This window comes from Sprattus sprattus (genome assembly GCF_963457725.1).
Source record: "Sprattus sprattus genome assembly, chromosome: 14".
NCBI classification, from domain to species: Eukaryota; Metazoa; Chordata; class Actinopteri; order Clupeiformes; family Clupeidae; genus Sprattus; species Sprattus sprattus.
This window is the reverse complement of record NC_137912.1, coordinates 15,537,717-15,563,458: the sequence shown is the minus strand read 5'-3', so window position 1 is coordinate 15,563,458 and position 25,742 is coordinate 15,537,717. Positions and strand designations below refer to the sequence as shown.

The following is a 25,742-nucleotide window of genomic DNA, read 5'->3' as shown; positions in this document are numbered from 1 at the left end:
CGTATATATTTTGCTCCCAGGTGTCCTCAGTGTCTGTCTTGGTTTCACTTTTCTAAGACTATTCTCTCTAATAAAGTTAAAAACTTGCGTTTTGTACCTTTTGTGACAGCAAACGTGATGGTGTGCCGCACCAATAGGAAAAAAGGATATTACTCTGCGCTCATATTTTCCCTTTATTTCAATTCTCATCAACCCTGAGAAATGCAATGACTTGGATTCTATTTTCAATAACAAAATTGTAAACGTGATAATTTGTTATTTATGCTTGAACAGTGTTTTTTTTCTGTATTCTGAAGGTGTACAAGCACATGTTTTGACAATCTTTTCATTCCAATTGTGAGTCCTTACCTGATTCTCGACATAACTAAGGGAAGCTGTCCCACATGTTGTGGTTTCTCCTCTGTTGTGGCAGACTAAAGAGCTCCTCTGCTGTATCCTGCATGTCGCCATACCCCTAGGCTTAGGCTGTCCACCCTGGCACTTCAGCTGTCAGGAGAATCCCTTTGGGAGTCGTTCCATCACTCTGTCTTTTTGCTCTGCTGCTTTTCCACTCCCTCACTAAAAGCAAACTTTTCCATTAGTAATCCCCTGTGTGGCAAAAACTCACCTTAGAGTTTGATGGGTTTAGAAATGTTCTGGACCTTTGCTACCAGAAGGTGTGGTGGGTGATACATTTTATTTTTTATCCCTTCCAAAATGTGGTTCCTCTGCTGATCATTTTCATTACTGCTGAATAATGTGAATGTAATTTTTTTTAAACAGTTAACGCCTCAAAAGCGCGAAAATGAAATCTTGCCAATTATCATGATCATACGGGTACACAAAATTTAGAACAAGATTATAACTACTCTGAAATTTAGCCTATTTTTTAAAGGCTGTAATTTGGGGGTTATTTCCTCGTGTTTCACACCCAATTGTTCCAAAGTATGGTTCAACTATTAATGTAGCCCTCAGGACCTTAGTTGGCAAGAATTTAACTATAATTTTTATCATCAGGAAAGAAATTAGGCCATAAACAAATCCACCAAAACACAACTCTCAATAGATGCTAATTTATGCGTGTAAGCCACAGTTTTATTTGAGTATTTCTGCTTTGAAATATGCAGGCTACCTTTTTTCTGCTCCTGGTATGATTAAAAATGCACTGTGCAGGTTGTACGGAAGACTACAATTTTGTGTTTGCCATTAATTTTGACGTTTGTCTTTTGACAAATGAGACCCTTTTCGTCTCTCGAAAATGACGACATCGGCGGAGGGATAGAAGCCACAGGACAGTGAGCTAGAGACGGAGAGGGAGCGCTGGTGAAACACTGCTTTGAAGCTGGAGAGAGTGCTGCGGACAGAAAGTGGGGGGACGTCAAAATTATTCGCTGACGGCCGTTTGCTGATGCAAATGTTTAACAAACAATTGCTCTCGAAATCAAACGATCAAGAAGTCGGCAACTAGATCTGTGCATTGGTATTTTACAGAGGAATACAAAAATGTCGTCTCCAAGTCCGGGTAAAAGGCGAATGGATACCGACGTGGTGAAACTGTATCCTTTGAGAATATAAACAACAGAAAGAAGAAAAGACATGCAAGGCTGTAGCAACCTAGCTAGCTACCAGAATTAATATTGACAGCTGAAATCCACTGTTGAGTTGCCATGTATTTAGAAATGGTCAAAGATGGGCAATTGATGTGTGTAGTGTGGGTAAATAACAATGTCATGGGTTGATGCTCTGTTTTGACATCAAAACTGAAATAGCTTCTGTTTTTATGAAGCAGCTTATAGCTAGCTATATGGCTAACTGCTGTGTCGATGCAGTGGGTTTAGCAGGTAGATCTGGGTCCATTCGATGATCTACTATTTGGTTAACAAGCAAGTTATCGTAGCTGAGTTGTCCTTGTCATTTCATGTTTTGAATGTCAAGACTGATCACTGGTTAGGTATGTGCGCTCTTTGTGTACACCATAAAGGGCTAGACAAGCAGTGTTGGTCTTCAGACAGTTGGCTAGTTATGGCTTATTCGAGCTGTCGCGCAAACCAGTTTAGGAAGTCTATCAGAACCTAACAAATAAGGTAATTTCTTTTAGTTAGGTATGCCTAGCTTATAATACTGTCTAACGTAGCACTATCAATCAACAATAGTTCCCACCTTCCAATCCAACACAGGGAAGGGTAGCAGTTACACCATATCTTACTGAAGCAATAGTAAAATAAGCGATGCAGAACTTGTTACGAAAGAAATTATGAGCTTATTTAAATTAGCTGAGTAGGTAGCAGGTTGGTTAGTATTGCTGTCTTACTTCAATTATTACCTGAACATTATTAACTCGAAAATATTCCGAGTTCGGTAGTGTCATGTTTTGCTGGCTGATTAGCTTGCTAATTTAACATTGACGAAGCCTGTTTTTGTCATTTGACACAGGTTTTCTTTTAGTCTACCTTCACATCTAGCTTGCTTTTTCAGTAATCATATTATTCGATTAATTTAAGCTACTTAATTGCCCTCCACTTATTTTCTTTTAGCCTGCCTATTATAGTAACTATCTCAGGTGTTTTTCGTTTCGCTGGTGTGATTGCTTCATGAGTTGTTTAATCACTTGCTCTTTTAAAAATGCACTAAATGAAATGTGAACTAAAGTCTGCTTTGTGTGAAAGGTGTGTTTACTTGGAAAGTCAATGACTGGAAACTTACTGGGAAGTAGTAGCTAGCTTGCTAGCTCCACCAAAGTTGTGCTGTGAAGAAGTTTATGGGTGGGGATGTTTTTGTCATTTTCTTCCATTTATCGTGAGACTATTTCGGGCGATGATGAGTCGTATCAGCATGGTATTGTTTGTATAAGAAGATTCTAGACTTTTGTCCCTGATGTGTGGTGTTTCCTCCGGTGGTTTACGCAGTTATTTTTTTTAAACTCTGAAACAAAACTCGTCATACCTGATGCGAAGTTTGAAGTTTTCAGTCAGTAACTGTTTTCGCGACATGACACATACCCTGCACTGTGATAAACTCTGAAGTCGTGCAATTCTGCTAATTTCAAGCTAATCTGATTGCCTTTTTAAAATGTGTACACACTGGTGTACTATCAGTTGCCTCTCATATAAGCTTTCATGCACACTGGGACTCTCACTCGTTACAGTTCCCGCATGGTTCACGAGCTTTGTAGAATAAAGTTGTTTTGTTTTTGTACACTGGCAGTGGGAGCAGGCATAATGATTGGACGGCTTGTTACTACCCGGAAACTGCGAGAGGGTGTTTCAATGGAGCTAGGCAGTTTTTGCTCAAACGCAGGGTTCGAGAGCAAAGGTTGTACGTCGGTCGATTCCAGTGGAGAAAGGATACGACTTTTTTTAACTAGTCTGGCCAGCGCAACAAATAACTCTTTGTGCAGTTACACCATCATTCAGAAGTGTTTTTTTGAAGTTTCGAAATTGTCAGTATCTCAAAATCGAAGTATTTCCCTTAGGTTACAGGACTTTAATTTCTTCATCCAGTTTCAAAACTGATTTGGAGAGATTAAGTTAACTTCACTGTTATTTGAATGAAAGCCATTACATGCAAAGCAAGAAAATCCACAGGCCTCTTCCAGCAGCACTTAATTTGGGGTTCCCTTTCTTAGTGGATACGGCCCTGGTTTAGCCCCAAATTGCTTATAGTTCTAGCACAAAGTTAGACAAGCAGGCTGTTGATTGGTGCTGAGCCCAATAGTAAATCTTTGTCATCACCATGAGCTGCAGGGAAAGGGTAGATCAGGCAGTTGGAATCCCACAATCCCTCCCCCACCGCACAGACACTACGGCACACAGACCCACACACAAATCAGAAATCCTCAGCCTTCAGCCCAAGCATCCAGTGGCATGATGGCCAGCAGCAGGTTTGCAACTCAGAGGCCCTCTGCTTCTGAAGCACAGCACTGTCCAACATGGCATATGTGCTATTTCACAAGAGCCAATTACTGCAACTTGAGGAGTTTGCCATGTGTAACCTATGTCTCTTAACATCCTGCTCCGCCATCCCCCACCCCTCCTGTCTTGGAGAAGCTCACCGTTTCCCAGTGCTCCAGATATCACATTTTTCACTGCCTGTAACCAGGAGTGGAAAGACACACTGGCTTCAGAGGGGCTCTGAGCTGATGAGGTGACACTGAGGAGCAGCGCTTGTAATTGGCTGCAACTCTCCGGAGAGCTGGAGATTTGGACTGGGGTCGCCTGGGAGTTTCAACAGATATGAATGTCAGACTAACCCCGGTTTTTTCCAGTGGAGCATCATATGCTAAAGTTCTATCGAAAATTCCTGTGAAAAAAAGACTTATGGGGACCCCTGACCTTCCCACACCTGTCCCTGGTTAGCGTGCCGGCGCAGGTCGACCCTGGCAGGAAACATTGAGATCTGTGGTGTGCTGTGGCTTAGGGATTGTGTGATGTGGCAGAACCAGAACTGGGCCAGATCTGACCCAATACCATCTGGGGTTATGCCTTCCTCTTATGTTTCTCTTTGCCTCTTGTCTCAAGTGACTGGCAGAACCAGGCCTTATCAGGCTTTCATCAAAGGAACCATGAGAAATTAAGGTTAACCAGAGTTCTTACAACATGTCATCACTTCAAGGCCCCCCACTTCCTTAAATGAATTACACTTGGATTACAAGTTGTAATAGAAGATATCCCCCCACAAATCTATTTCATAAAGTAGTCGGTGTCAGAGTTGTGCTGTGCATCATAAAAATTCAGCCAGTCCGGATCAGAGCCATATATTTCATGGTTGATAACGGATTCAATGGTTAGGGGGGGTTGTCAGTCTTGAGCAGGAAATAGCTCTTCGTTTAAGCATCAGTGCAAAACATTAGCAAGCCAATGATAACTGGTTAACATCTGGTGTTTGCTGTCAGCAGTGTATCCCTGTGGTAGGTGTGTTTGGACAGAGTCAGTGTATATTTATGATAGGCCTGGCCTGAACATCACAGCTTCCAGTCATTCCTAGTGTTATGTAGCAACTGCCCAAGAACACATGCTCTGGAAGTGTCAGATAGGAAAGGCCCACTCTTCATCTGCATAATTATCTTTCATATGTTAATGCATCATTTTTTGATCTATATGCATCTATAGTTGTATGTGCATTACTCTACTTGTTTCTCCATCTGTCCAATTGTCCGTGATGTGAGTGGACTTCCATAGGAATTGAAGGCCATAATAGACTATTGTGCATAGAGGCCTGGGTCGATGTCACACAATTGTCTGAAAAAAGGAGAATGCTCTCAAGTTTTCCATACAGTTTTAACTGTTTGACAGTGTGTGCTTTCTGTTTGTGGAGCTCAGTTTTTGTTTACAAATGAGCATTCCCTGTCCTATTCCATCCTAGTCCATTTCCCAGAATTCCCACTAGCACTTTCTAAGGCCGGGTCTAGAAAACACTTGGGCCCCTTATGACTGAGTTATTTAGGTGGGTTTAACACTTTAAGCAGTGGGAAATGGTCAGGGATTACCAGGCAAAACAACAGACCTTACCTCAGCATTCAGTTTCCCCTCCCTCAGGCTTGACCTCCTGAAGACTCGCGCCAAGCCCATTTTATTCCCCCTTGCTAAAAAAGCATCCATCATGCTCTATTTTCCGAAGTTAGCCAGGCCCCAGACTGCTCCCTAATATGAAGTGATCTCCAGAAACAGGATCTGCTGCCTGTAATCAGCAGCGGCTGCCAGCTCGGCCCGCTGCTGTCCCCGGCCCTATTCATTTCCTGCCCAACAGTCTATGAGTGATTAGCTGGCAAAGCTGCCGTCCGTGGCTCTTGCTAAATCACCGCGCCCTTCAAGGGGGGCCTGTGAGAAGGGCCGGCTTTGTCCCAAAGACTCCCCAACCCCCCACCCCCACCTTGCGATGCAAGATCCAATTGTGCCTTAGTGGTGGGCAGCATCATGTCAGCGCTGTGCCTGAGGGCATATTAGTCGTATGGAAGCTGCAATGGTGCGACTGCATAGCCTCAGCCTGCATTTGGGATTGGATGGTGGGCCAGGTTATTTAGGTTGCAGTCTTGCTGAAGAAAAGCCCTCAGGGAAGGAAGGTTTACTGGTACAGAGGTGTGGGTTAAGCAGTGTGCCAATGGGTGTAGTGATAATTAATGGCAGGTCCTTGACTCCTCGGGACATCCGGTTTTAGGCACTTGTATGTCCTTCCAGTTGTCCTTCCAAGTCTGGCCTGTTGCAGCAGGCCATGCTCATTGTCAGGGGCTCTTGACCCTCAGAGGTGGGAGTGTGGGACAGTGTGGGAGGGCTTTGGTTTTGGGCCGAGTACTCTAGGTCAGACACTTTTTTTCCTTCCCTTGGGACATTGTGTCCAACGCCTGTTTATACAGGTTCTTAATCACTGGAGCTGTCAACACACACCACGTGAAGCGAAGATGTGGGAGAGAATATTAATTAGGTATTATTACAGGCTGCATGGCAGTGCAACAGAGTTGCAGTGTACTTGTGACGGTGGGTGGGTGGGGGTGTGTGTGGAGGAGTGGTAGGGGTTGAGGGTTGAATGGCAGTCAGAGTGTCCAGCGGGGGCTTGGATGCGCTGCCCCCTGACAGTGGGAGACGGGAGGCCCAGGGTAATCCCACAATAACAGGCCTCCCTTTCCGACACGCATGGCTGAGCTCATCCTGGAAAACAGATGGACTCTCAAGTTTTTCTCTTTGTTTTCGAGATGATGTTTGAGCTGCAGTTCTTCTCTCTCCCTCTCTCTCGCTCCTTCTCCTTCCTCTCTCTCTCTCCTTTCCAGCCAAGGGGGCTATAACGGTCTGACATTCCACACGTTTTCATCTCGCTTGGAGTGTCTGAAAAGTGAACTCTGACTCCCAAATGTGTGTACAGGGAAGGGGGTGGGGGTTGAAGGGACTGGACTGATTGCAACCTGGATGTCTCTTTGAATCGAGGATTTTTAGCTGTCACCCTTGTGAGCTGTCAGCTGTTAAATGCATTTCGAATAGAGTTCAATTGAGAAGTGCCCTGTCAGTGTGGTGAATGATAGTGTAATCAGGACCATACAGGCTTCAGTGTATCCCCACTTCAGATGAAAGTGGAGGCGGTCACAGTAATTTCTGTGACGGCGTATTTGATTATTTTCGCCATAAGGCACTTTGATAAAAAAAAAAAAACTAGTACGAATGGGGTGAAATGATAAGGGGCATTCTGCTGACGTCAATCCAAAGTACACTTTGGGTTGATTTTCTAAAAAATATAAATGTATTGGCTTTGCAAAGCTTTTGTAGGGGGGAAATCTCTATCTAAATTCCATCGCTATCCAGACTAGCGATATGACTCCATTGGAGAAGCATCCTCAAAGATAGACCAGTTTTTGCTCCCGTATTCTCATGTGTGTGTATGTTCCACTTTTTGGTATTCTGTATTGAACTGGCAGATTCATTGGCGGTAGATGCATTTCAACTGTAAACTGTGCTCACAGAATATACAATCCTCAGTCAGGGGTTGTTACCAGTGAGGGTGGGCGATGGCTGCCTTGTCACCCAGCAGAGACGGATCTAAAGGATCGAGAAAGATGCCTGTTTCTTCCAGAGTAGTGTAAGGCAGGAGGCGTGGAGCACAGGCCATCGCGTGCTTGAGTGGATGCACTTAATGCCTCTTCCCCGTGTTCACAACAAGACGTCAGTGCATAGCCACAATGAAGGGCCTGCAGCACATTAGCTCAGAGCATGTTGTGCTTTTCTTATGTTATGTTTTTTTTATACATACATACGGGCGGACACACTTTGATATACACAGAAGGCATTTCTATTTAGAGCTTTGCTACGGGAAATACCAGCAGGTCAGGCAGCCATTGATATGTAAAGTGTAGTCTCTCTCCCTCTCTCTCTCCCTCTCTCTCTATCTCTTGCTCTCTCTTCCTCCCTCCCTCGATCAGTGGGATTGAAGTGTTTTTCTCTCTCACTCTCACTCACTCATTCATTCATTCTCTCTCTCTCTCTCTCTCTCTCTCTCTCTCTCTCTCTCTGTTTTTATCCCCATCAGTATTCAGAAAGCACACTCAGGACAGCTTGGCTAAAAGGGCTCTTGGTCTTTTTTTCACCCCCTCAACAATGACTCCCAGTCTTCCTCTCTCTCTTTCTCGCTCTCTCTCTCTCTCTCTCTCTCTCTCCCTCTCTTTCCCTCTCTCGTGTTTTTAACAACATTCCTTCAGGAATACTGTGAGCCCTATGATGTGGAGGGTCGAGCGTGGAGAGTGAGCCTACCCACACAAGTATGCCGCACAGCAGCACTGCCGAAGACGGGAGGAGGGGGGCTTCTGCTCCTCTTACCCGAAAAACACTCCCCTCCCCTCCACCAAAGATTTCTGACTGCTCCTCTTCTGGGTACAGATTGGCCAGCAATTGAGCTGGTAAATTAGTGTCTGGCATTCCTGAGCAATTATGTTTATTTTCTGCCATCATGCTGAAATGAAGGGAAAGAATAACTTGTCATTTGATTGGCTGGATTAGAATCAGAATGCTGGCCTTCTTTGTCTGACTTGCTCTGTTTCTTCAGTGTGTGTGTGTGTGTGTGTGTGTGTGTGTGTGTGTGTGTGTGTGTGTGTGTGTGTGTGTGTGCGCTTTCTCCTGAGAGGACTCTGGTTTGTCTTACGTTTGCCTTGCTCGTTTCTTCAGTGTGTGTGTGTGTGTGTGTGCTTTCTCCTGAGAGGACTCAGGTCTGTCTTACGTTTGCCTTGCTCGTTTCTTCAGTGTGTGTGTGTGTGTGTGTGTGTGTGTGTGTGTGTGTGTGCTTTCTCCTGAGAGGACTCAGGTCTGTCTTACGTTTGCCTTGGGCTCGAGTTGGTGTTGAGGGCCACACCGTTAGTGCACTGTTGTGTCTGCACGGCCTTGGCTTGGCTCTCCTCTGGTCGGCGGCGAAGCCTCCGCCAATTAAAATCCCCGACCAGTGCCATCCCTTTCATCCTTCCTGAGAGCGATGGGTGTGCATCACATTAATCTGAGCCGTAATGAAGCCGGCCCTCCACCACCACCACCTCCACCACCACCAGGGAAGTCTGGTCACGTCGGCCCCGGAATGGCTTTGTACTCAGGGAATATCTGGTGGAGACGTGTCTCATATCTGAGAAGTGCTTTCTTTTTATTAGATTGTGCGTTCCAGACTAAATGAAACACTGTGCTCTCAGGTCCCTGCCCCATTCTGTATTTCAGTGCACAGCAGGTGGGATTCATATTTGATCTGCTTCCTCACAAAACTGATGAGTGGTAGTGCTAGGCTGTCAATAATGTGGTCTAATTAGTTTGTATGCTGTGGGTTGAGTGATCCGTTTGCTGTTGGGAGTCTTCATGACGAGGAAATGTTGTTTTAAGTTCATCATACAAACAAAGTGTTTTATCAGAAGTGAATGCATTAGTCTAACCCACGTTTGGTCTGTGTGAGAGAGAGAAGAGAGGCGCTACATTGTGCAAAGAGCTTTCCCACAAGGGCCGAGCCTCACTTTGATTTCAATGTTTCAAGTGTGTGTGTTTGTGTGCGCGTGTGTGCGCGGGCGTGTGAGCGTGCGTGTGTGTGTGTGTGTGTGTGTGTGTTTGTGTGTGGTGTGTGCATTCAACAGAGGCTGCAAGAGACATTTTTTTTATGCAGCCACTTGTTAGTGTCTAATCCAGGTAGAGCTTGTGTAGAGGCTACAACAGTCCTAGCCTCCACCTCCACCAGCATTGGCCTTTTAGGTCCAGAGGTGTGTCAGGATCTGGTTAGGACACCTCTCTCAGTGGCTGAACCATAGCCAGTGTGTGATTGGTTATTGTTATGATGTTGGACACTTCATCACCAATTACTATTTTCTCTGGGTAGATTTGAAGAATGACATTATATGATATTATATTTGTTTGGAGTAATGTAACTGCTGGTAAAGGCATTAGCTTAGTCTGTGCTGTTGATCATATACCATGGGAGTCCAGTCGAGTGGTGGAGATGTGCTGGTACCCGGCGCTGGTAATCCCCCAGGTAAACAGCAGATTAATGCCCTTAAGGACAAAGAGACGGCCATTGGAACCTAGTCCCTCCCCCAACTCTCACTCACACACACACACACATGCACACACACACACACACACACACACACACACACACACACAAAAACAAACACACAAAAACAAGCAAACACACATAAACACACACGCACACACGCACAAGCAAGCACACACACACACACACACACACACACACACACACACTCAGTCAGTCAGTAAGTCACTCTGACCCAGCGATGCCTTCAGGGCTCTAACGGGGACAGGGGGCAGTGGTCGGTCAGTGATGGCTTTGCCTTGACACGTGAGCACATCATGGGGGGGGGGCTCGGCTGAAGAGGAAGGGATGTTTGGTGGCTTGCAGAGAAAAACACAGGGCAAAGAGGCTTTTTCTCTCCCAGTAGCGGGGGGGAGAAAGAAATCTCATCAGCTGTAAATTTCGTTTTTCTTGTCAGTGAGTGGACATGGAGTCAAAGTCCTCGGCTGAGCATGGTGATTATCCAACGTCATTTTGTCAATATTTATTTGAGGAGCCTTTTGGGGTTTTTGTTTTGGTAGCTGCTTTGGACCGTGTGTGTGTGCTTTTGCGTTTGCGTGTGTGTGTGTGCGCGTTTGGTGCGTGCATGCATTTGTGTGTGTGTGTGTTTGTTTACAAAGGTGCAGTTGTGTCTGCCTGCCCTGTGCTTCAGCTGCTGTTCTGTGGCCTCTGATTAAATAAGGGACTGAATGAAGAGGCCGAGTGAAGCAGAGGCGAGGCCTCCTCTGGCACAGGCTCCCAGTGTGTTTGTTCCAGAGGGAGCCCATTGAATCACGCTGACAGTACTCGAAAGGTTGATTGTGTTGTGTTGTGTTGTGTTGTGTTGTGTTTTACAGTCATAATTGCCATGGTTGAGCTGTTGCTGTGTTACTCAGATCCCAGTTGTCTATGCTCACCAGCTTGTGGTGTGTTGAGGTCGCTGTGACCTCAGACGGTGGAATGCTTACCCCTGTCCACTAAAATATACAGAGAAGGCCTTTGGTCTAGGCCTGCACCAGACTGAGCTCACTGCTGCCATTCTGTGTGTGGACCAAAGCTGAAGTCAGGCAGAGGGCTAGTCTAGACTCGTCTGAAATGTGCTGCTGTAGGCTCAGTGTTGCATGAGTACAGTCTGCATGGAGTGGAATTAGTGTGGTGTGCAGAGAGAGCACTGTAAGGAGTAAACTGAGACTGTTAGCTGACTGGAGCTGTGATACAGTTACATCTTCCGTGTGCCCTGCTCTGTGATACAGTACCTCTCTCCTTCTTCACCACTACCTCTACATCCGCCTCTCTTTCTTGCATCTTTTTTTTTTTTTCTCGAGACCTTTGTGTATTTATCATAACCTCTCTCTCTCTCTCTCTCTCTCTCTCTCGTCTGTGTTTCTTCTTTTGTCTCTCCCCTCCACTGGCTCTGCTGCTGCAGTGGGCACCTGTTTCCTCTGACCTCTCGCATCACTTCCTGCCGCTGGGGCTGCAGAGGCTTCTCTTGCACGTTGAAGTGTGTCTGCCCGTGAGCGCCTGTCTGCTCCTGTCTGTCTGTCTGCTCCCCTCTCAATTCACTCTGTGTAGAGTGAGTCACACTAGGCATACATGAATGGTAGTCCTTCTATGGAAGGTCTATATTCTTTTGTTGTTATTTTGTCTCTTTTTGAAGAGCACAGATTTTCAAACATGGCTTTTTTTTGTCAGGAGCTCAATCCAACATCACCAGGTCATCTGTTAGCTATATTAGTGCTGGTCGGGGCATCCAGGGCATTCGCCCCCCCCGCCCCCAAGTAGCACCGACCCACATGCTAGTGCCCGACGGTGCCGGGCCGGGCGAGCCTTGGTGCACCCGCGGTAATCACCGACTGCTAATCTGATTGTAATGAGATGACGGGGATCATGGCCCTGTCCTGTGTTTGTTGCGGACGGTAAATATTTCCCTACAGCGACACAAGGTCAGCGATTAAGCTGCGAGAGGAGTGGAGAGGATTGTGTCCCGTCTTTGTTTGATGTGTGTGTTGTTTTGTGTGTTTGATGTGTGTGTTGTTTTGTGTGTGTGTTCGTTGGCTTAATCAGCCATTATGTCCAGTTATGACCCTGGGTATGTTTAGTCCCATCTGTGTGTGTGTGTGTGTGTGTGTGTGTGTGTGTGTGTGTGTGTGTGTGGGAGAGAGGGTGCTTGTGATTCTTTCTCATTTTTGGTTCTGATTTCATTGTTGCCTCTGTATGTGTGGGTGTGTATGTACGCTTGCATGTGCCACTGCGATCATTCGTGAGCCTGTTATCGAATTTCCACTGGGTGTGTGTGTATACAAGTGTGTCTTTTCTCACTCTCAACGCCGTAAGCATATCTCCCGTGTGTGCGACTGATCTTGTGTTACTGTCTGTCCCTATTCACAACCCTTCTGCCATTTGACGCAGAAGACCAAGCTACACCCCATCCTCAGTCAGTCAGTCAGATGGCCTCTCTTCTGTCCTTTTCGCTCCTGTCCTCGCTCCATCTTTCATGTTTACTCTATCACTCATTCTTTCGTGTCAGTCAGCCCGCCTGTAAGCACTCCAGGGCTTCACAGCCCACATGCCTTTTAAAGGGCCTGGATTCATGGCTGCCTTCACAACTGTCGCTCTTGCTCACCACACACTCTCTCTCACCACACATTTACACTCTTTCTCTCTCTCTCTCTCTCTCTGTTTGTGATATCCTACCTTTTTTGTTCTCTTCATTTTTTACCTTATACTCCTTTCATCTTCCATTTCCTCATAACCCTCGTGAGATTTTGGTGTGTGACCTCAGATGTTTCAGGGCATATTTGGCTAAAGGAACACCAGTAATTGTTCACATGATTTTGGCTCCTTTCTGAGATACAGAAGGCTTTTCAAGATGGTTGAATCACTAACTGGGTTTCCATCCAGCTCATTTGTATATTTTAAGCACATTCACGAAAAAGTCTGTGGCTGTGCGTATTTCCATCTGTTGCGTAATGCAAAATAAAAATGAACACTATCCTAATCAAAGGAGGAGTTGTGAAAAGCTGTGTGGGATAAAAAGATGTAAGTTGGGCAACATCAACGGCAACACCTTAATACATTTATGTGAATAAACCTGCTTCCATTTCTAATTCGACTCAAAAGATTGAATGCAAATTTCACTCAGGATGACCTATTCGACTCATAAAAATGTGCATTTCAAAGTTTAATGGAAACCCGGCTACTGCCAGGCACACACACAAACTCTTCTCCCTATATATATATATGCCTGGCAGTACACATATATAAACACCTCTTTCTGTCATAAACACAACACATGATTATTCTCCTCCTTCTGCTTTGGAAACACTTCTGCCATGTGACTGCGTGCATGTGCATGTGTGTATCTGTGTTAAGAATTCTTTTGGTCTCCATCTCACTCCCATTGGGAACCACAGAGCCGTGGGTCAGGCTAGGCCAGAGTTCGGCCTTCCCACAGACGTGCTGCTAAAAGTAGGAAAGCGTCTAGTGGTTTGGACCGCATGGCAGAAACTGATAATTGTTTCTTTTGATGGACAAAAACACATTTTTTTTTTATTTTGCCTTGAATTGGATAGAAGGCCGTACTTGAACTAAGTAGACATTTGTTGCAATAATATGGAAAAATTCTATTTCTTTTGGTTCTTAAGCGACTTTTTGTGGTAAGATGTATCGCTGTGGGTTAGCCTGAATGTGAATGCTTCCAGGCTCCCACAACTATGAGCTAGCCTGGTGTTTTTCCTCTTCTCGTCCCTCCCTCGCTCTGTTGAGAAGGAGCACTTCCTCCTGAGGCTTGTGTGCTGTAGCCAGACTCTGTGCCCTCTGAGTTCCCCTTACTGCCACAGATGCAGGTGATGGATAAGGCCTTGAGGGTCTTGAGATTAGATTATGTGTGAGCACAGACAGAGAGAAACTGACCCTAATGGTTCCTTGTAGATTATGTCTTAATCCCTGCAGTACATAGAGACAAGGAGAGCAGAGGGGGATGGGAGGACACGGACTACGTAGGAGAGAGGGATGAAAAAGACAAGAGAAGGAATGAGGAAGTGAGATGAGGACTGTGTGTGTGTGTGTGTGTGTGTGTGTGTGTGGTAATGTGGGAGAGAGAGAATGACAAAACCATTCCCCAGTCACCTCAGCTCCCTGTTTGCTCCAGTATAGGCATGTTGAGCAGGGCAGAGCAGCCTGTGTGGAAACCCCACCGTAGCTGGTGGGACACGGACAGAGTTTCCATCCCACTGAACACGCGGAGGACAGGGCCGGATAATTAAGGCTGTTGAGTTTCGCCGGAACATTCTTGCATTTTGTGCAAAGTGGAGTCTGGAAAATCCCCCCCCTCCCTTAGCTAAAGTCAGACCTGGGGAAACCCAATCCTGACGGGTCCATCTGATAAGCACTAAATGAATGAGCTTTAGGAAGTCTGCAAACAGATCAGCATGAGGCCTTGTCTGAAAACTTCTTTTCAATTAATCCATTGAAGTTTTTTGAATATGTTAAGGTTCTACAGTCCATGCATTGAGTTCCATGAGGTTGCTGGGTGCCCCTGTGCCCCGGCTGGCTGCATAACAGAGAGGAGCGACAGTGTGCCGTCGTCCCCTGGGCCCCAGCCACAGGGATGGGGCTCAGTGTGGATCTGCTTTCTCCGGCTGGCCAGGAGGCTCTTGAGTGCTGCCTGTTGAGGTTGAGGGAGTCCTCTGTCAGGGTGCCCTGCCACCACAGCCACATTCTACGTAGCAGAAACGGAAGCTTGCTGTTTTTGTTTTGCAGTCTGAACAGCTCTGTTCTGTCTCCTCAGTTTTTCCACAGAACAGCTGAAATTTGAAGAACGGGCTTGTTCCTCTAAACTGTTCTAACTCTTCCTCTCCCCCTCCCCCCCCTCTCTTTCTCCCTCACTCTCTCTCACTGTCTACCGCTCTGTCAGCTTTCTGAGAGCTCTTGTTTTTGAGGCCAGATGATAAAGGCAGAAGCAGAGGCTGGAATGAGAGATGTGACGTGTGTTTTATTTATTCACTGGAAGAACAGGTCGCCCTGGCAGGTGCTGTCTCAGTGGGAATTAGTCAGGACCTGTGGGTCACCACATAAAGCTGTCATGTCATTGCAAGTAATGGACACACCCCGGTGACAGCAGTCCATCTGTGTCAGGCTGCTGTGCTCTGTGCGCCATGAGTAATGGATGTTTCTGTGTGTGTGTCGGTGTGTCACAGCGTCTCTGAATCCAGGCCAAAAGTACTCATCCATCTCATTGGGCATAGGAGGCACAGCCCAGCTTGACGCTGCTGGAAGTCTTGTGTCAGAGCCCAGGGATAGGAGGCCCGAGCGGCAGACGTATCTGTCCCGAGTCTGGCTCTATCTGAAACCCATTCCCCAAACCCAGTCACAGTTGGAGCTCAATCAGTTACCCCTATACCCCGATCTCAACTCCTTTCTCTGGTCACGTGTGCTGTTTAAAGCACCATCTTAGGGCAGGGGAAACTGCTCCATGCTGCATTAAATGGCCGTTAAACGTGCATACTTTTCCATATTCCCATACATATTCTGTATATTTCTCTAAAATGGTGTTATTTGCAGGGATTTGGCAGCTCTTTTGCATACGGAGACATGCGGCAGAGAGCGGCATCTCTCTCCCAGAGGGATGTTTTGTTCTTGGCTCTCACTCTGGGGGCTTTTGTTTGCCGGCTGTGTCGTCTTTGCGTTTGAAATGTTTTCAGTCCTCGCTCATTTCTCTGTGCATGCTGTGTGATTCTCAATGGTTGTGACACCATGAGCTGTGGCTTCATTAAAAGAAAAGAGAGAGCACTCACTCCCTGGCTGCCTCGACCACTGCTGCAGGAGATTTCTGTTGAGCTTAAAATATCTCTCCCATATCAGTTAACCCTTCCAAGGCCTCACGTGTGGCCGTATCAGGGTGTGCTAACGGGGGAACATGCCAGCTGCTGCTTTTGATCAGCAAACATGATGGCTCGACTCCATCTTCCCCAGTCTGTCTGTTTGTCTGTCTCAGTGGTTGTCTGTCTGTCGGTCTCTTACTTTGTCTTCCTCTTGCCGTACATGTCATTGTGTTCTCTTTCCATTCTCTGATATGATGAGTTGTTTTTTCATCACAGTGATTCTCAGTTGTTCATAGTTTCGCTTGGTATTGCTCAGTCATGCATATGTCCACACACGTACGGCATTCATGCATGCATGCACACCCACACACACACACACACACACACACACACACACACACATGAACGCACTCACAGTCACAGTCACAGACATACAGGACACAGATGTTTCTCCATGTTCACGTGAAGATGCCGAGAACTTTGGGTCTCCACTGACTTGGGCCCATTTTTCATGTGCAGAATAATTACTGTAATTAAACTGGTGTAACTGGATTCTCTGGCATTAAATTGCCAGGAGGAAAGAGCAAGGAAGACACAGCGGGTGGAGGGAGAGGGAGGGAGAGAGAGAAGAGGAGTGAGGGGAAAAGTGAACGAGATCCAACAAAGACGGCCGATTACACGCCTCCCAAGGGAAGGGAGTAATCTGACGTGCCAGATGTTTGAGACGAGTACATGAAAGCACAGGTTTCCTCCCTCTTCAGCCTGTGCGTTGTCAGGCAAGATGGTGTAACATCCTGAAGTGAGCAGTAAAGCCCTGCTCTCTCTCTCTCTCTCTCTCTCTCTCTCTCTCTCTCTCTCTCTCTCTCTCTCTCTCTCTCTCTCTCTCTCTAATACACACACTTACACACACAGACACAGTTTTTTTTTTCTCTCTCTCACTTGTTGTCATTTTGATTACGTCAGGAGTGTAAGACTACCTCGTTGGCACCGTGGTGTGTGTAGAGCAGTGAGCATCTAATACACTATGCAGTCAACAGTAGTGTGTTCTGTTCCTCTCCCTCCTGCCACAGACTTCAGAGCTGCTCTTCATCTTAGAACTGGGTTACTGACAACGGTGGGTGGTGAGCAAGGGCACTTGGCAGCAGGCTGGGGATCTGGCCGGGACTCCAGGTTCGGCATATGCAGGAGGGGGCGGGGGGTGGGGGGTTGCTGGGTGCCCCTGTGCCCCGGCTGGCTGCATAACAGAGGGTAGCGACAGAGTGCCGTCGTCCCCCGGGCCCCAGCCACAGGGATGGTGCTCAGTGTGGATCTGGCCGACCAGGAGTGGCATGAGAAGTGACAGTCCAGACAGCCATGACTAATGATGGGCAAACAGGTTTTTGTTTTTTGTTTTGTTCAAGAGCCTAAAACAGGGGAATGAAGCACGCACGCACACACACACACACACACACGGAAACAAACACACATATACACATGGAGTGCTCCTGGAATCTGATCTGCTGATGTCTTGGCTCTCTGCCCTGGCAAAGAGGGATGTGAGGGTTTGGGGGGGGGGGGGGGGGGGGGGGGTAGCAGGGTTGGTCTTTGCCACACAGGCTGGCAGGCAGGCAGGCAGGCCTGAAAGACAGAGAGAGAGACAAGTTGCAGTGGAGAGCAAGCCTCCTGTCACTCTCAAAGATGTTAACTCCAGAGTTACCCAGCTTAATGGACAGTCATATTGTTACAGTATTTTTTTCCATCATGTCTTGTCAACTTGTGTGTGTGTGTGTGTGTGTGTCATGTATGGGTAGTCATACAAACAGACATGTTTGTTTGGATTATGCCAGTGTATGTGGGGGCAACTCTCACTGACGGATTGTCATGCCCCCTGTTTATGTTCTCTCCTGCCTGCAGTATTTCTCTCTCTCACACACACACACACACACACACACACACACACACACACACACTCACATGCATGTTCTCACATGTACGCGAATATCTCCCATCTTCCTTTCACCTGTAGAGGGGTTCCATTCTTCACTCTGTTTGAAGACTGTCATCCAAAGCATCCTGTGCCGTCTCGCATTACTGCAGGCTAATTGCCTTCCAATTGAGGGCAGACCCTCTTCAACATCTTAATTTACTGCTCCTCCAGAGGACTGGTGCAGTGGTCGTGTGTGCCTGGGTTTGTTTTCTTTTAGGATGTAATCAAGGAGCGAATGCACATTAACGTAAACAAAGCCATCATTCTGCTCTGCTCTTCCTTAACCCTTCGCTCAGCATCGAGAGCAAACACGAGGTCACCATCTTAAGCGGGCTCAACGAGTTCGTTGTGAAGTTCTACGGACCACAAGGAAGTAAGTGCACACTACTCCTTTTATTTCTGTGTCTCATTTAACGGCGTCAACTTTAACAGGGCCGGGAGTTTAATGGGGTCGTTTTCCTGTGTTTTGTTGTGTGCTGCTAGGGCAGAAGAAGCCAATAAGCGAAATGGCAAAAGGGGCGTGGTACTTTTTCGGCGCACATATGTGGTTACAAGCTAAACACAATGTATATCTGTCTAGGGGATGAACTCCTTTTTTGTGTTTAAAAGGGTCATTATGCAATTGTAAATGGCATTGATTGCATCTAGCCAGGCACACACACACACACACACACACACACACACACACACACACACAATTCAGGGCACTACATTAAATAGCATCTGGAACATGGGTGTCCTAATCAATCTTAGATAATGACCCTTTTAAAGTGTCCTTGTTTAAAGCATACTGGATATTAGTTTGGTTGGTTTGGACCTCTTTGCAGTGCACAGCCAAAGAGGGCTGTAGGGGAATTAGAAGGAGGCGACAGGTGGACAGGTTGGATGAAAAGGGCGGCTGCTTCAGGGGCAAAGGGGACAGGGAACGCTGACCCCCAAGGGTTAGACAGGATAAATCCCAGTGACAGGCAATACAGGAAACGACCCAAATCAGCCTTGACCAGAGCAGCTGTCACTCAAACACCAGGGCCTAGGGTTTGCAGGGCAGTAAAAAGCTGAGAGTGTGTGTTTAGCTCAAAGTGTTCAACTGGCGCGAGGATAACCAGGAGGAAGTATTCATTTGAAAAGGCCAACGCTTCTAGTAGTGAGCAAACAATGCAGTCTAAAGGTTAACAGCAAAGGTAATCCGATGTCTATTTTAGAACAAACCAAACATGAACGGCCAAAGAATACTGGAACAAACCACCGCAGCCAAACGTTCTCAAGCAATGTATAAAATATGGGGGAACCTTATTGGATCAAGCTGTGCTCCGATTAAGCCCTCAGACGTGTATACATCAGATTGGACAAGCAAATGAAAGCCACATGTGCTTGTATGTTTGGACTGAGCAACCCAAAGGAATGCGTACGGAGGAAGAACAAACACAGTTCCACAGTACAGTCACCAGCACAGCTAACGTGAAATCCACCCCATTGAAAGCGTTAAAAAAAAAAAAAAAAAAAATGATAATAATTTTAAGACATCAGAACAAACAGCCTAACTTTAGGCAGTTGCTCTGAACACCTGAACCCCGTTCTACCCCGAGGCTTGTAGTATGTGCTCTGCCTTGCTGGAACCCTGTCTCTTGGCGGCTATATTTACAGTGTATGTAATCTTGATAGAAAATTGTCTTAAGGCAAAGTAACCCGTGTCAGAAGGAGCTGTGGCCCCCGCAGTGGGTGTTGGTGCCGGTGGGAACAGGCTGTTACGGACAGGGGGCTTTTATGGCTAAGCCCTACCTTTCTCCGACGAGACACAGCTGGCCTCATAAGGGTTGGATTGCAAAGGGGGCTATTCTGGGAGTCACTGCACCCTACTCCACTGTCCCCCTGAACTGATGGCTACATGCTCTACATGTTCATGGCTCTGTCTTCCTCTCTCTCGCGCTCTCTCTCTCTCTCTCTCTCTCTTTCTCTCTATCGCTCGCTCGCTCTCTCTCTCTCTCTCTCTCTCTCTCTCTCTCTCTCTCTCTCTCTCTCTCTCTCTCTCTCTCTTTCTCTTTCTTTCTTTCTTTCTTTCTCTCTCTCTCTTTCTCTCTATCGCTCGCTCGCGCTCTCTCTCTCTCTCTCTCTCTCTCTCTCTCTCTCTCTCTCTCCTTTCCCCAAGCTCTGTTAGTCATTGGAGTGCACACATAATCCAGTCTGTGTTGCAAAACACCAAACACAAACATTTTATAAGCCTGTTGAATGTAATAGCCCAGCTTAAATAGCCTTCTGCTAATGTAGCTCAAGTAATAGTTTTACATTTGAGTGGAGAACAGGCATAGTGTCTGATTATAAAAAAATTCTGTTGACACGGCTCTCATCTCATCCTGTTTCTACAGCACCATACGAAAACGGAGTGTGGAAAGTGCGGGTAGACCTACCAGACAAATACCCCTTCAAATCTCCGTCTATAGGTATGAATACATCTGATTGGGTGGCGTGATATGGTGTTGCCAGCTACTAGTGTGATTGGTTCACTTTTGATTGGCTGCTCCATTTCCTTGTCTCTCATTCACTCTGTTTCTGTCTGTTTCTCTCTCTATCCTTGTGCAGGCTTCATGAATAAAATATTTCATCCCAACATTGATGAAGCGTAAGTCCAGTTTTTTTTAACCTAATACCTTCATCATTCACAGGGAGAACATTTACCACAAGACTATAGACTACATCTCATGACATGATTAGAAATAGAAGAGCAAGGCCTTGTGCATCACCCAGACATTCTTTTTGTGGAAAAAGCCTCTGTTAGGGAACGGGTTTGCTTTGATTTCCTTTTTTTTCCCTGAAATAGATATATATATAATTTTTTTAAATAACCCACTTGTGGGCATTAGCAGTGACTTTGTGAGAGCGGTCCTGAAAGCGGGCCGGCCCAGAGAGGATCAGAGGTTGGTGCCTCTGACTGGGTCCCAGGCCAGCTGGTGGGAGAACAATGTTTTGCTCCCTCCCTCCCTCCCTCCCTCTCTCCCTCCCTAGCTCCTCCCGCCTCTCCCCTTCCTTTCCCAAGGCCACAAATAGACGATTTGATGCTGTTGTTTATTCTCCCAGTTTCAAGCAGCTCGGCTTTATGATTTAAAGACCAGTGTGAGTGTTTGTGTGGATTTTTGAAATGCCATGCTGGATTGCTAGTCTCTCCATCAACATCATGCCCCCTAAAAGGACTGCAGAACAGCCTCAGTCATCAGTACATCAGTGGCTTTCAAACAGATTCCTACTGGACAAACACCCCTTGGGCCCATGCACCACTCCTATGCTTCTTGAGAACAGACATTGATAGATGGGGCTAAAAGATGATCGTTCATACCATTAGATGTCAAAGACAGGATGCCATCCATTTCATTATCCTTTTATACCGACTTCAGACAATATAGCAATATAACTCTATACAGCCCAACTCCATACGGTGTCAGAAAATATGTTAAGTATGGGTTGGGGCAAGAGGATACTATAACTGCTGATCCTGGCTGTAGATGATGCGCAGCAAGAAATGCCTCACAACTTTACAGCTGTCCGGTGAAGAGTCTAAGGTTGAGACAGGGGAAATCCCTGTGGAAGTTTAACCTGAATTTTCTCTCTGCCCATCCCAGCTCAGGGACTGTGTGTTTAGATGTCATCAACCAGACATGGACAGCCCTTTACGGTGAGTAATGAAGGTAGTGTTGTTATTGTGTGTGTTGAGGTTTACGTGTGTTTGTGTTCGTCATGGTTGAGCTATGGTGAAAAGGAGATGTGTTTGTAAAAGGGGATGGGGGGCACGTTTGGCTGCCCTCTTGGTGCGTCCTAATCCTCTTACTCTCACTGGAAGCTAATGAGGTAATGCCCTGAGCCGTCAAGGTCAGAAAACGGGCCCCTGCTTCACCTGACTGCAGCAATTAACTGCTCCCCATCACCCAGACTACTCAGCCAAGACTCAACTGAGCCTATTCGCCACTTGTGCACTCTCTCTCCCTCTCTCTTTCTCTCACTGTGTCTCTCTCTCTCCCCTCCAGCTACCTATCCCAGCTCTCTCTACATCACCACCTTACCTGTCTTTTCACTCCTACACCTACCTCTTTCTCCATCTCTCATCAAAATATCTTTCTCTCTACCTCCTCCTCTTTTACTCTTTCTACTATTTTTTTTAAAATCTCACTCTGCTTCCCTTTTCTCCTGTCCCTCACCCACTCAACTCTGAACCCTCTCTCTCTGTCCTTGCCTCACCTCCATCACCCTATTGCTTTCCCTCTCTTCACACCCTCTTTCCATCGCCCCTCTCCCTCTGTTCTTTCCTCCATTCCTCCATCCCCACCCCCTCTGTTTCAGCGAGAGCGCCACAAGCTCCCGGCAAGGTTAAACTATCACCTTGCTGCTGGTGCAAATGACTGAATGGATTATTTGCCTAACAAGATGTGAGGTTGTGGAGTGGGACACGTATATTTTTAGTGGGATTCTCAGATCAGGAATAGGGAGGAAGACGCAACATTATAATTTGCAGAAAGATGAGATCACTGTGGGCATTTCAGTAGGGAGTCGTTTGCTAACTGCTGTGAGATCATTAGTGTAGTGTAGCACCTTGGTTGTTATCTGTCAGGCTTTATGAATAGATGTCTGATTTACTCTGAAGTATAGGAAAATTAGTGTGCATTTTAATTAGTTATTTTATATACTTTCAGCTCCAGTTACACATTGCTCTGAGAGCATGTTAGACGCATATTGAAATAAACCTGGATTTAAATGTTTTTCCATACAGTGATCCTCTTTTGTTGCAAGGTACATTCAGCCAGCCTCAGTTTGTTTGTTTACATCCGATTCCTTCTGCTTTCCTCTGTGTGCTCATTAGTGACACCTAGTAGATCAGTGAGGAACTGCAATATGTGCCTGGGGATAAGGAGATGGAGGAACACAGAGAAATCAAGGCCTACTCAAGCATAGGCAGAAAAAAGGATTAGGCTGCGGTCATCTCTCCCTCTCTCTCTCTCTCTCTCTCTATTTGAGTCAGCGTGGGTTTATTTTAGTTTGCATCTGTGTGTGGGTTTGTGTTTTGTAAAGTTTGTTAATGTGTGTGTGTGTGTGTGTGTGTGTGTGTGTGTGTGTGCACTCACGTGTTGCCCCTGCAGATCTTACCAACATATTTGAGTCGTTCCTGCCTCAGCTGCTGGCCTACCCCAACCCCATCGACCCCCTTAACGGAGACGCCGCAGCCATGTACCTCCACCGGCCGGAGGATTACAAACAGAAAATCAAAGGTGTGTGTGTTTTTACTGCTAGGTGTGTATTTCAATGTGTGTTTATATTTGTATATAGGTGTGCCTATTTTTGTAGTTATGTGTTTCTATGTCTATTTGTGTGTTGCTATTGATTTTGTGTGTGTGTGTGTGTGTATGCGCGTGTTTTTGTGCGTGTGCACGCAAGTCTTCTTGGGTCATGGTATTTGGTGTTAGGTCATGGCGTGACTGTGTTCATGCTTGTGCCAGGACAGCAAGTCCTTGGTCTGGATAGATACTGGGATTGTGAGTGTGTGTGTGTGTGCATGTGGAGAGAGGTGTCACACTGCAGCAGTACAAGCTGTGTGTGTGTGTGTGTGTGTGTGTGTGTGTGTGTGTGTGTAAATGTGTGTGGTCTAATCCCTCATAGGCCACAGGCTTAATTTCTGTCGTATTTCATCACGTCATTGCCCTCAATAAGCCAAAAGCCTGTGTGTGTGTGTGTGTGTGTGTGTGTCTCTCTCTCTCTCTCTCCCTCTCCCCCCCTCCCTATCCTTTTGTGTGTGTGAGGGTTTGTTTGTATTTTAGTCCGAATGTATGGTTGATATGCCATAGATTTTGTGAAACTGATCAGTTCAATGAGGTGATGAATAACCCTGTTGCCCTTTCTCTCCCCCACCCACCCACTCCACTTTCTCCATCTCTCTCCTGTGTCCCTCCCTCTCTTTTTTTTCTCTCTCTCTCTCTCACTCCCTACCTGTCAACATCTGTCTATCTATATCTGTCTCTTCTTTCTCTCTCTCTCCTCCATCTTTCCTGGCCATCACAGAGTACATCCAGAAATATGCAACAGAGGAAGCCCTGAAGGAGCAGGAGGAAGGGCAAGGCGACTCCTCATCGGAGAGCTCCATGTCAGATTTCTCAGAGGACGAGGCGCAGGACATGGAGTTGTAGTGGCTTCAGTGCTCCTCCCTCCCCCTCCTAGCCACAGAGACTGTATGATTTCCTAACCATGAGAGAGAGAGCAGACTATAATATTCATATTTAAACAAGGTGATTTTTTTTTTCTTTTTTATTGTTGTTATTATATTACTTAACAAGAGTTTTTATGGATATCTAGCGTTGATCGTGTACGTCACATCTTCCTGGCTCTTTTTTTTTTCCCTCCCCAGTTTCGACCTCTTGAGTTTGAGTTTATTTAGTTCTTTGGTTTGTTTGTCCTGATTTTAGTTTTTCTTAACCATCCCCCTCATTTCTGTAAGACGTGTGGCATTATCCACATTCCTCGTCAGTGGCTGTATAGCTCTAGGGCATGTTATTGCTGCCGCTGGTCTAGGCTTCTCTGCCAACACTCACTCTCTCACTCTCTCCCTCGCTCGCTCGCTCACTCACTCACTCGCTCCAGGCCTGGGAAGTTCAGTGGTCAATCGGCCATGTGACAATTGTACCAAAGAAGATTCCGGATATCTGTCCATGGTATAGTAGTCACACAATCACAAGGCCCTGGCATATTGCTCTACGCAAGAGAAGAGATGAGCAGTAGTGGGAATGAGATGCACCGCTTGGAACCCTGATTGTAGCCCGTCGATGTCGGAAAAACGGGCGATTGGCATGATCGTGGTGTGTCACTGCTCTTGGTGATGTACGTAGTCCTGCCGATAACCCGACTCAAAGTTGGAAAAAACAAACAAAAAAGACTAAACTAAAGGAATGGATCAGAGAACGAGGCACCAGGGTTCACTGTCTATTGCCAGTGCTCATCCTGTCGATGTTTCAATGTGATCTTAGTTTTTTGCCTTTTGATGGATGAGGTTAAAAGCTACCATGCTGTTTCTTTTCTTTCCCTCTGTGTGTGTGTGTGTGTGTGTGTGTGTGTGTGTCTGCGTGTGTGTGTGTGTCTGCGTGTGTGTCTTCTGTGTGTGTGTTTTACACCTACCTTGGAAAAAAACACCCTCATTTCTCATTTGAGCCTTATGAACCTTGTGTGGTAATGGTGAGTTCCATGGACATCGGGGGGCCCCCTGTGTCTCTCTCTGCTGACCCTCAATGGCCAGTAAGATGGTATATCGGCTTGTAGTGTAGGGAGGGCTGTCCACGCCGAAGAGTCCTACCCCCACAGCCTGGTAGACATTAACCTTGGTCGAGTGGACCCCGAGCACTTTGCTTGCTTCTTTCCCTTTGTGGCGGAGAGTTGGTTCACATTTCCTATGGTAGTTAGGTAGGCTAGAGTACTTCAATGGAAGGAATTCTTTGACACTTTTTTTTTTTCTTCTAAGACATAAGATGACATAAGATGTAAAGACACAGATGACTCGTCCTCAAAAAAAAAAATGTCCCACAGACAGGCTTAGTCCCTGCTACTATTTCTGTTTTGCTTTCCAAGATGGACGAAAAAAGCGGTATGTGCTGAGGAAATATGTGAAGCGTTGTGTTTGTTGTCAAGGTCAATTGAATCGGATGAATCAGCCTCCCCATACATATTTTTTTCGTGTTTATAACTTTAGCCTAATTTTCCACATTTGAGGACTGAATACAGTTTTTAGTTTGAACCCGTCCGCCTGAAGAAGAAGCTCTCCCGCCCCCCTCCCAAAGAAAAAAATAAATAAACAAACGAGCATCCTTTGTACATTGTGGCATGATAACTGAAGTGAAGTCGTGTTGAACTAGCGTAGAGTAGAGGAGATTCTCAGCTTTTTTAGCTTCTGTAAGGAGACTAGAGTCCTTCTATGTTCAATGTTGTGGTCCTCTGGGTTACTCATC

The 25,742-nt window shown here is 46.2% G+C and overlaps 1 protein-coding gene across 1 annotated transcript; it reads left to right on the top strand.

Moving 5' to 3' along the window:
- The first annotated feature begins 1,306 nt into the window (after window positions 1–1,306).
- Window positions 1,307–25,742, top strand: ube2h (ubiquitin-conjugating enzyme E2H). The gene is made up of 7 exons (XM_080851485.1): window positions 1,307–1,535; window positions 18,072–18,148; window positions 20,139–20,213; window positions 20,353–20,392; window positions 21,387–21,439; window positions 22,896–23,024; window positions 23,812–25,742. Exons 1-7 carry the CDS (start codon window positions 1,483–1,485, stop codon window positions 23,934–23,936), a joined length of 552 nt encoding a protein of 183 aa, XP_080707611.1. The 5' UTR covers window positions 1,307–1,482; the 3' UTR covers window positions 23,937–25,742.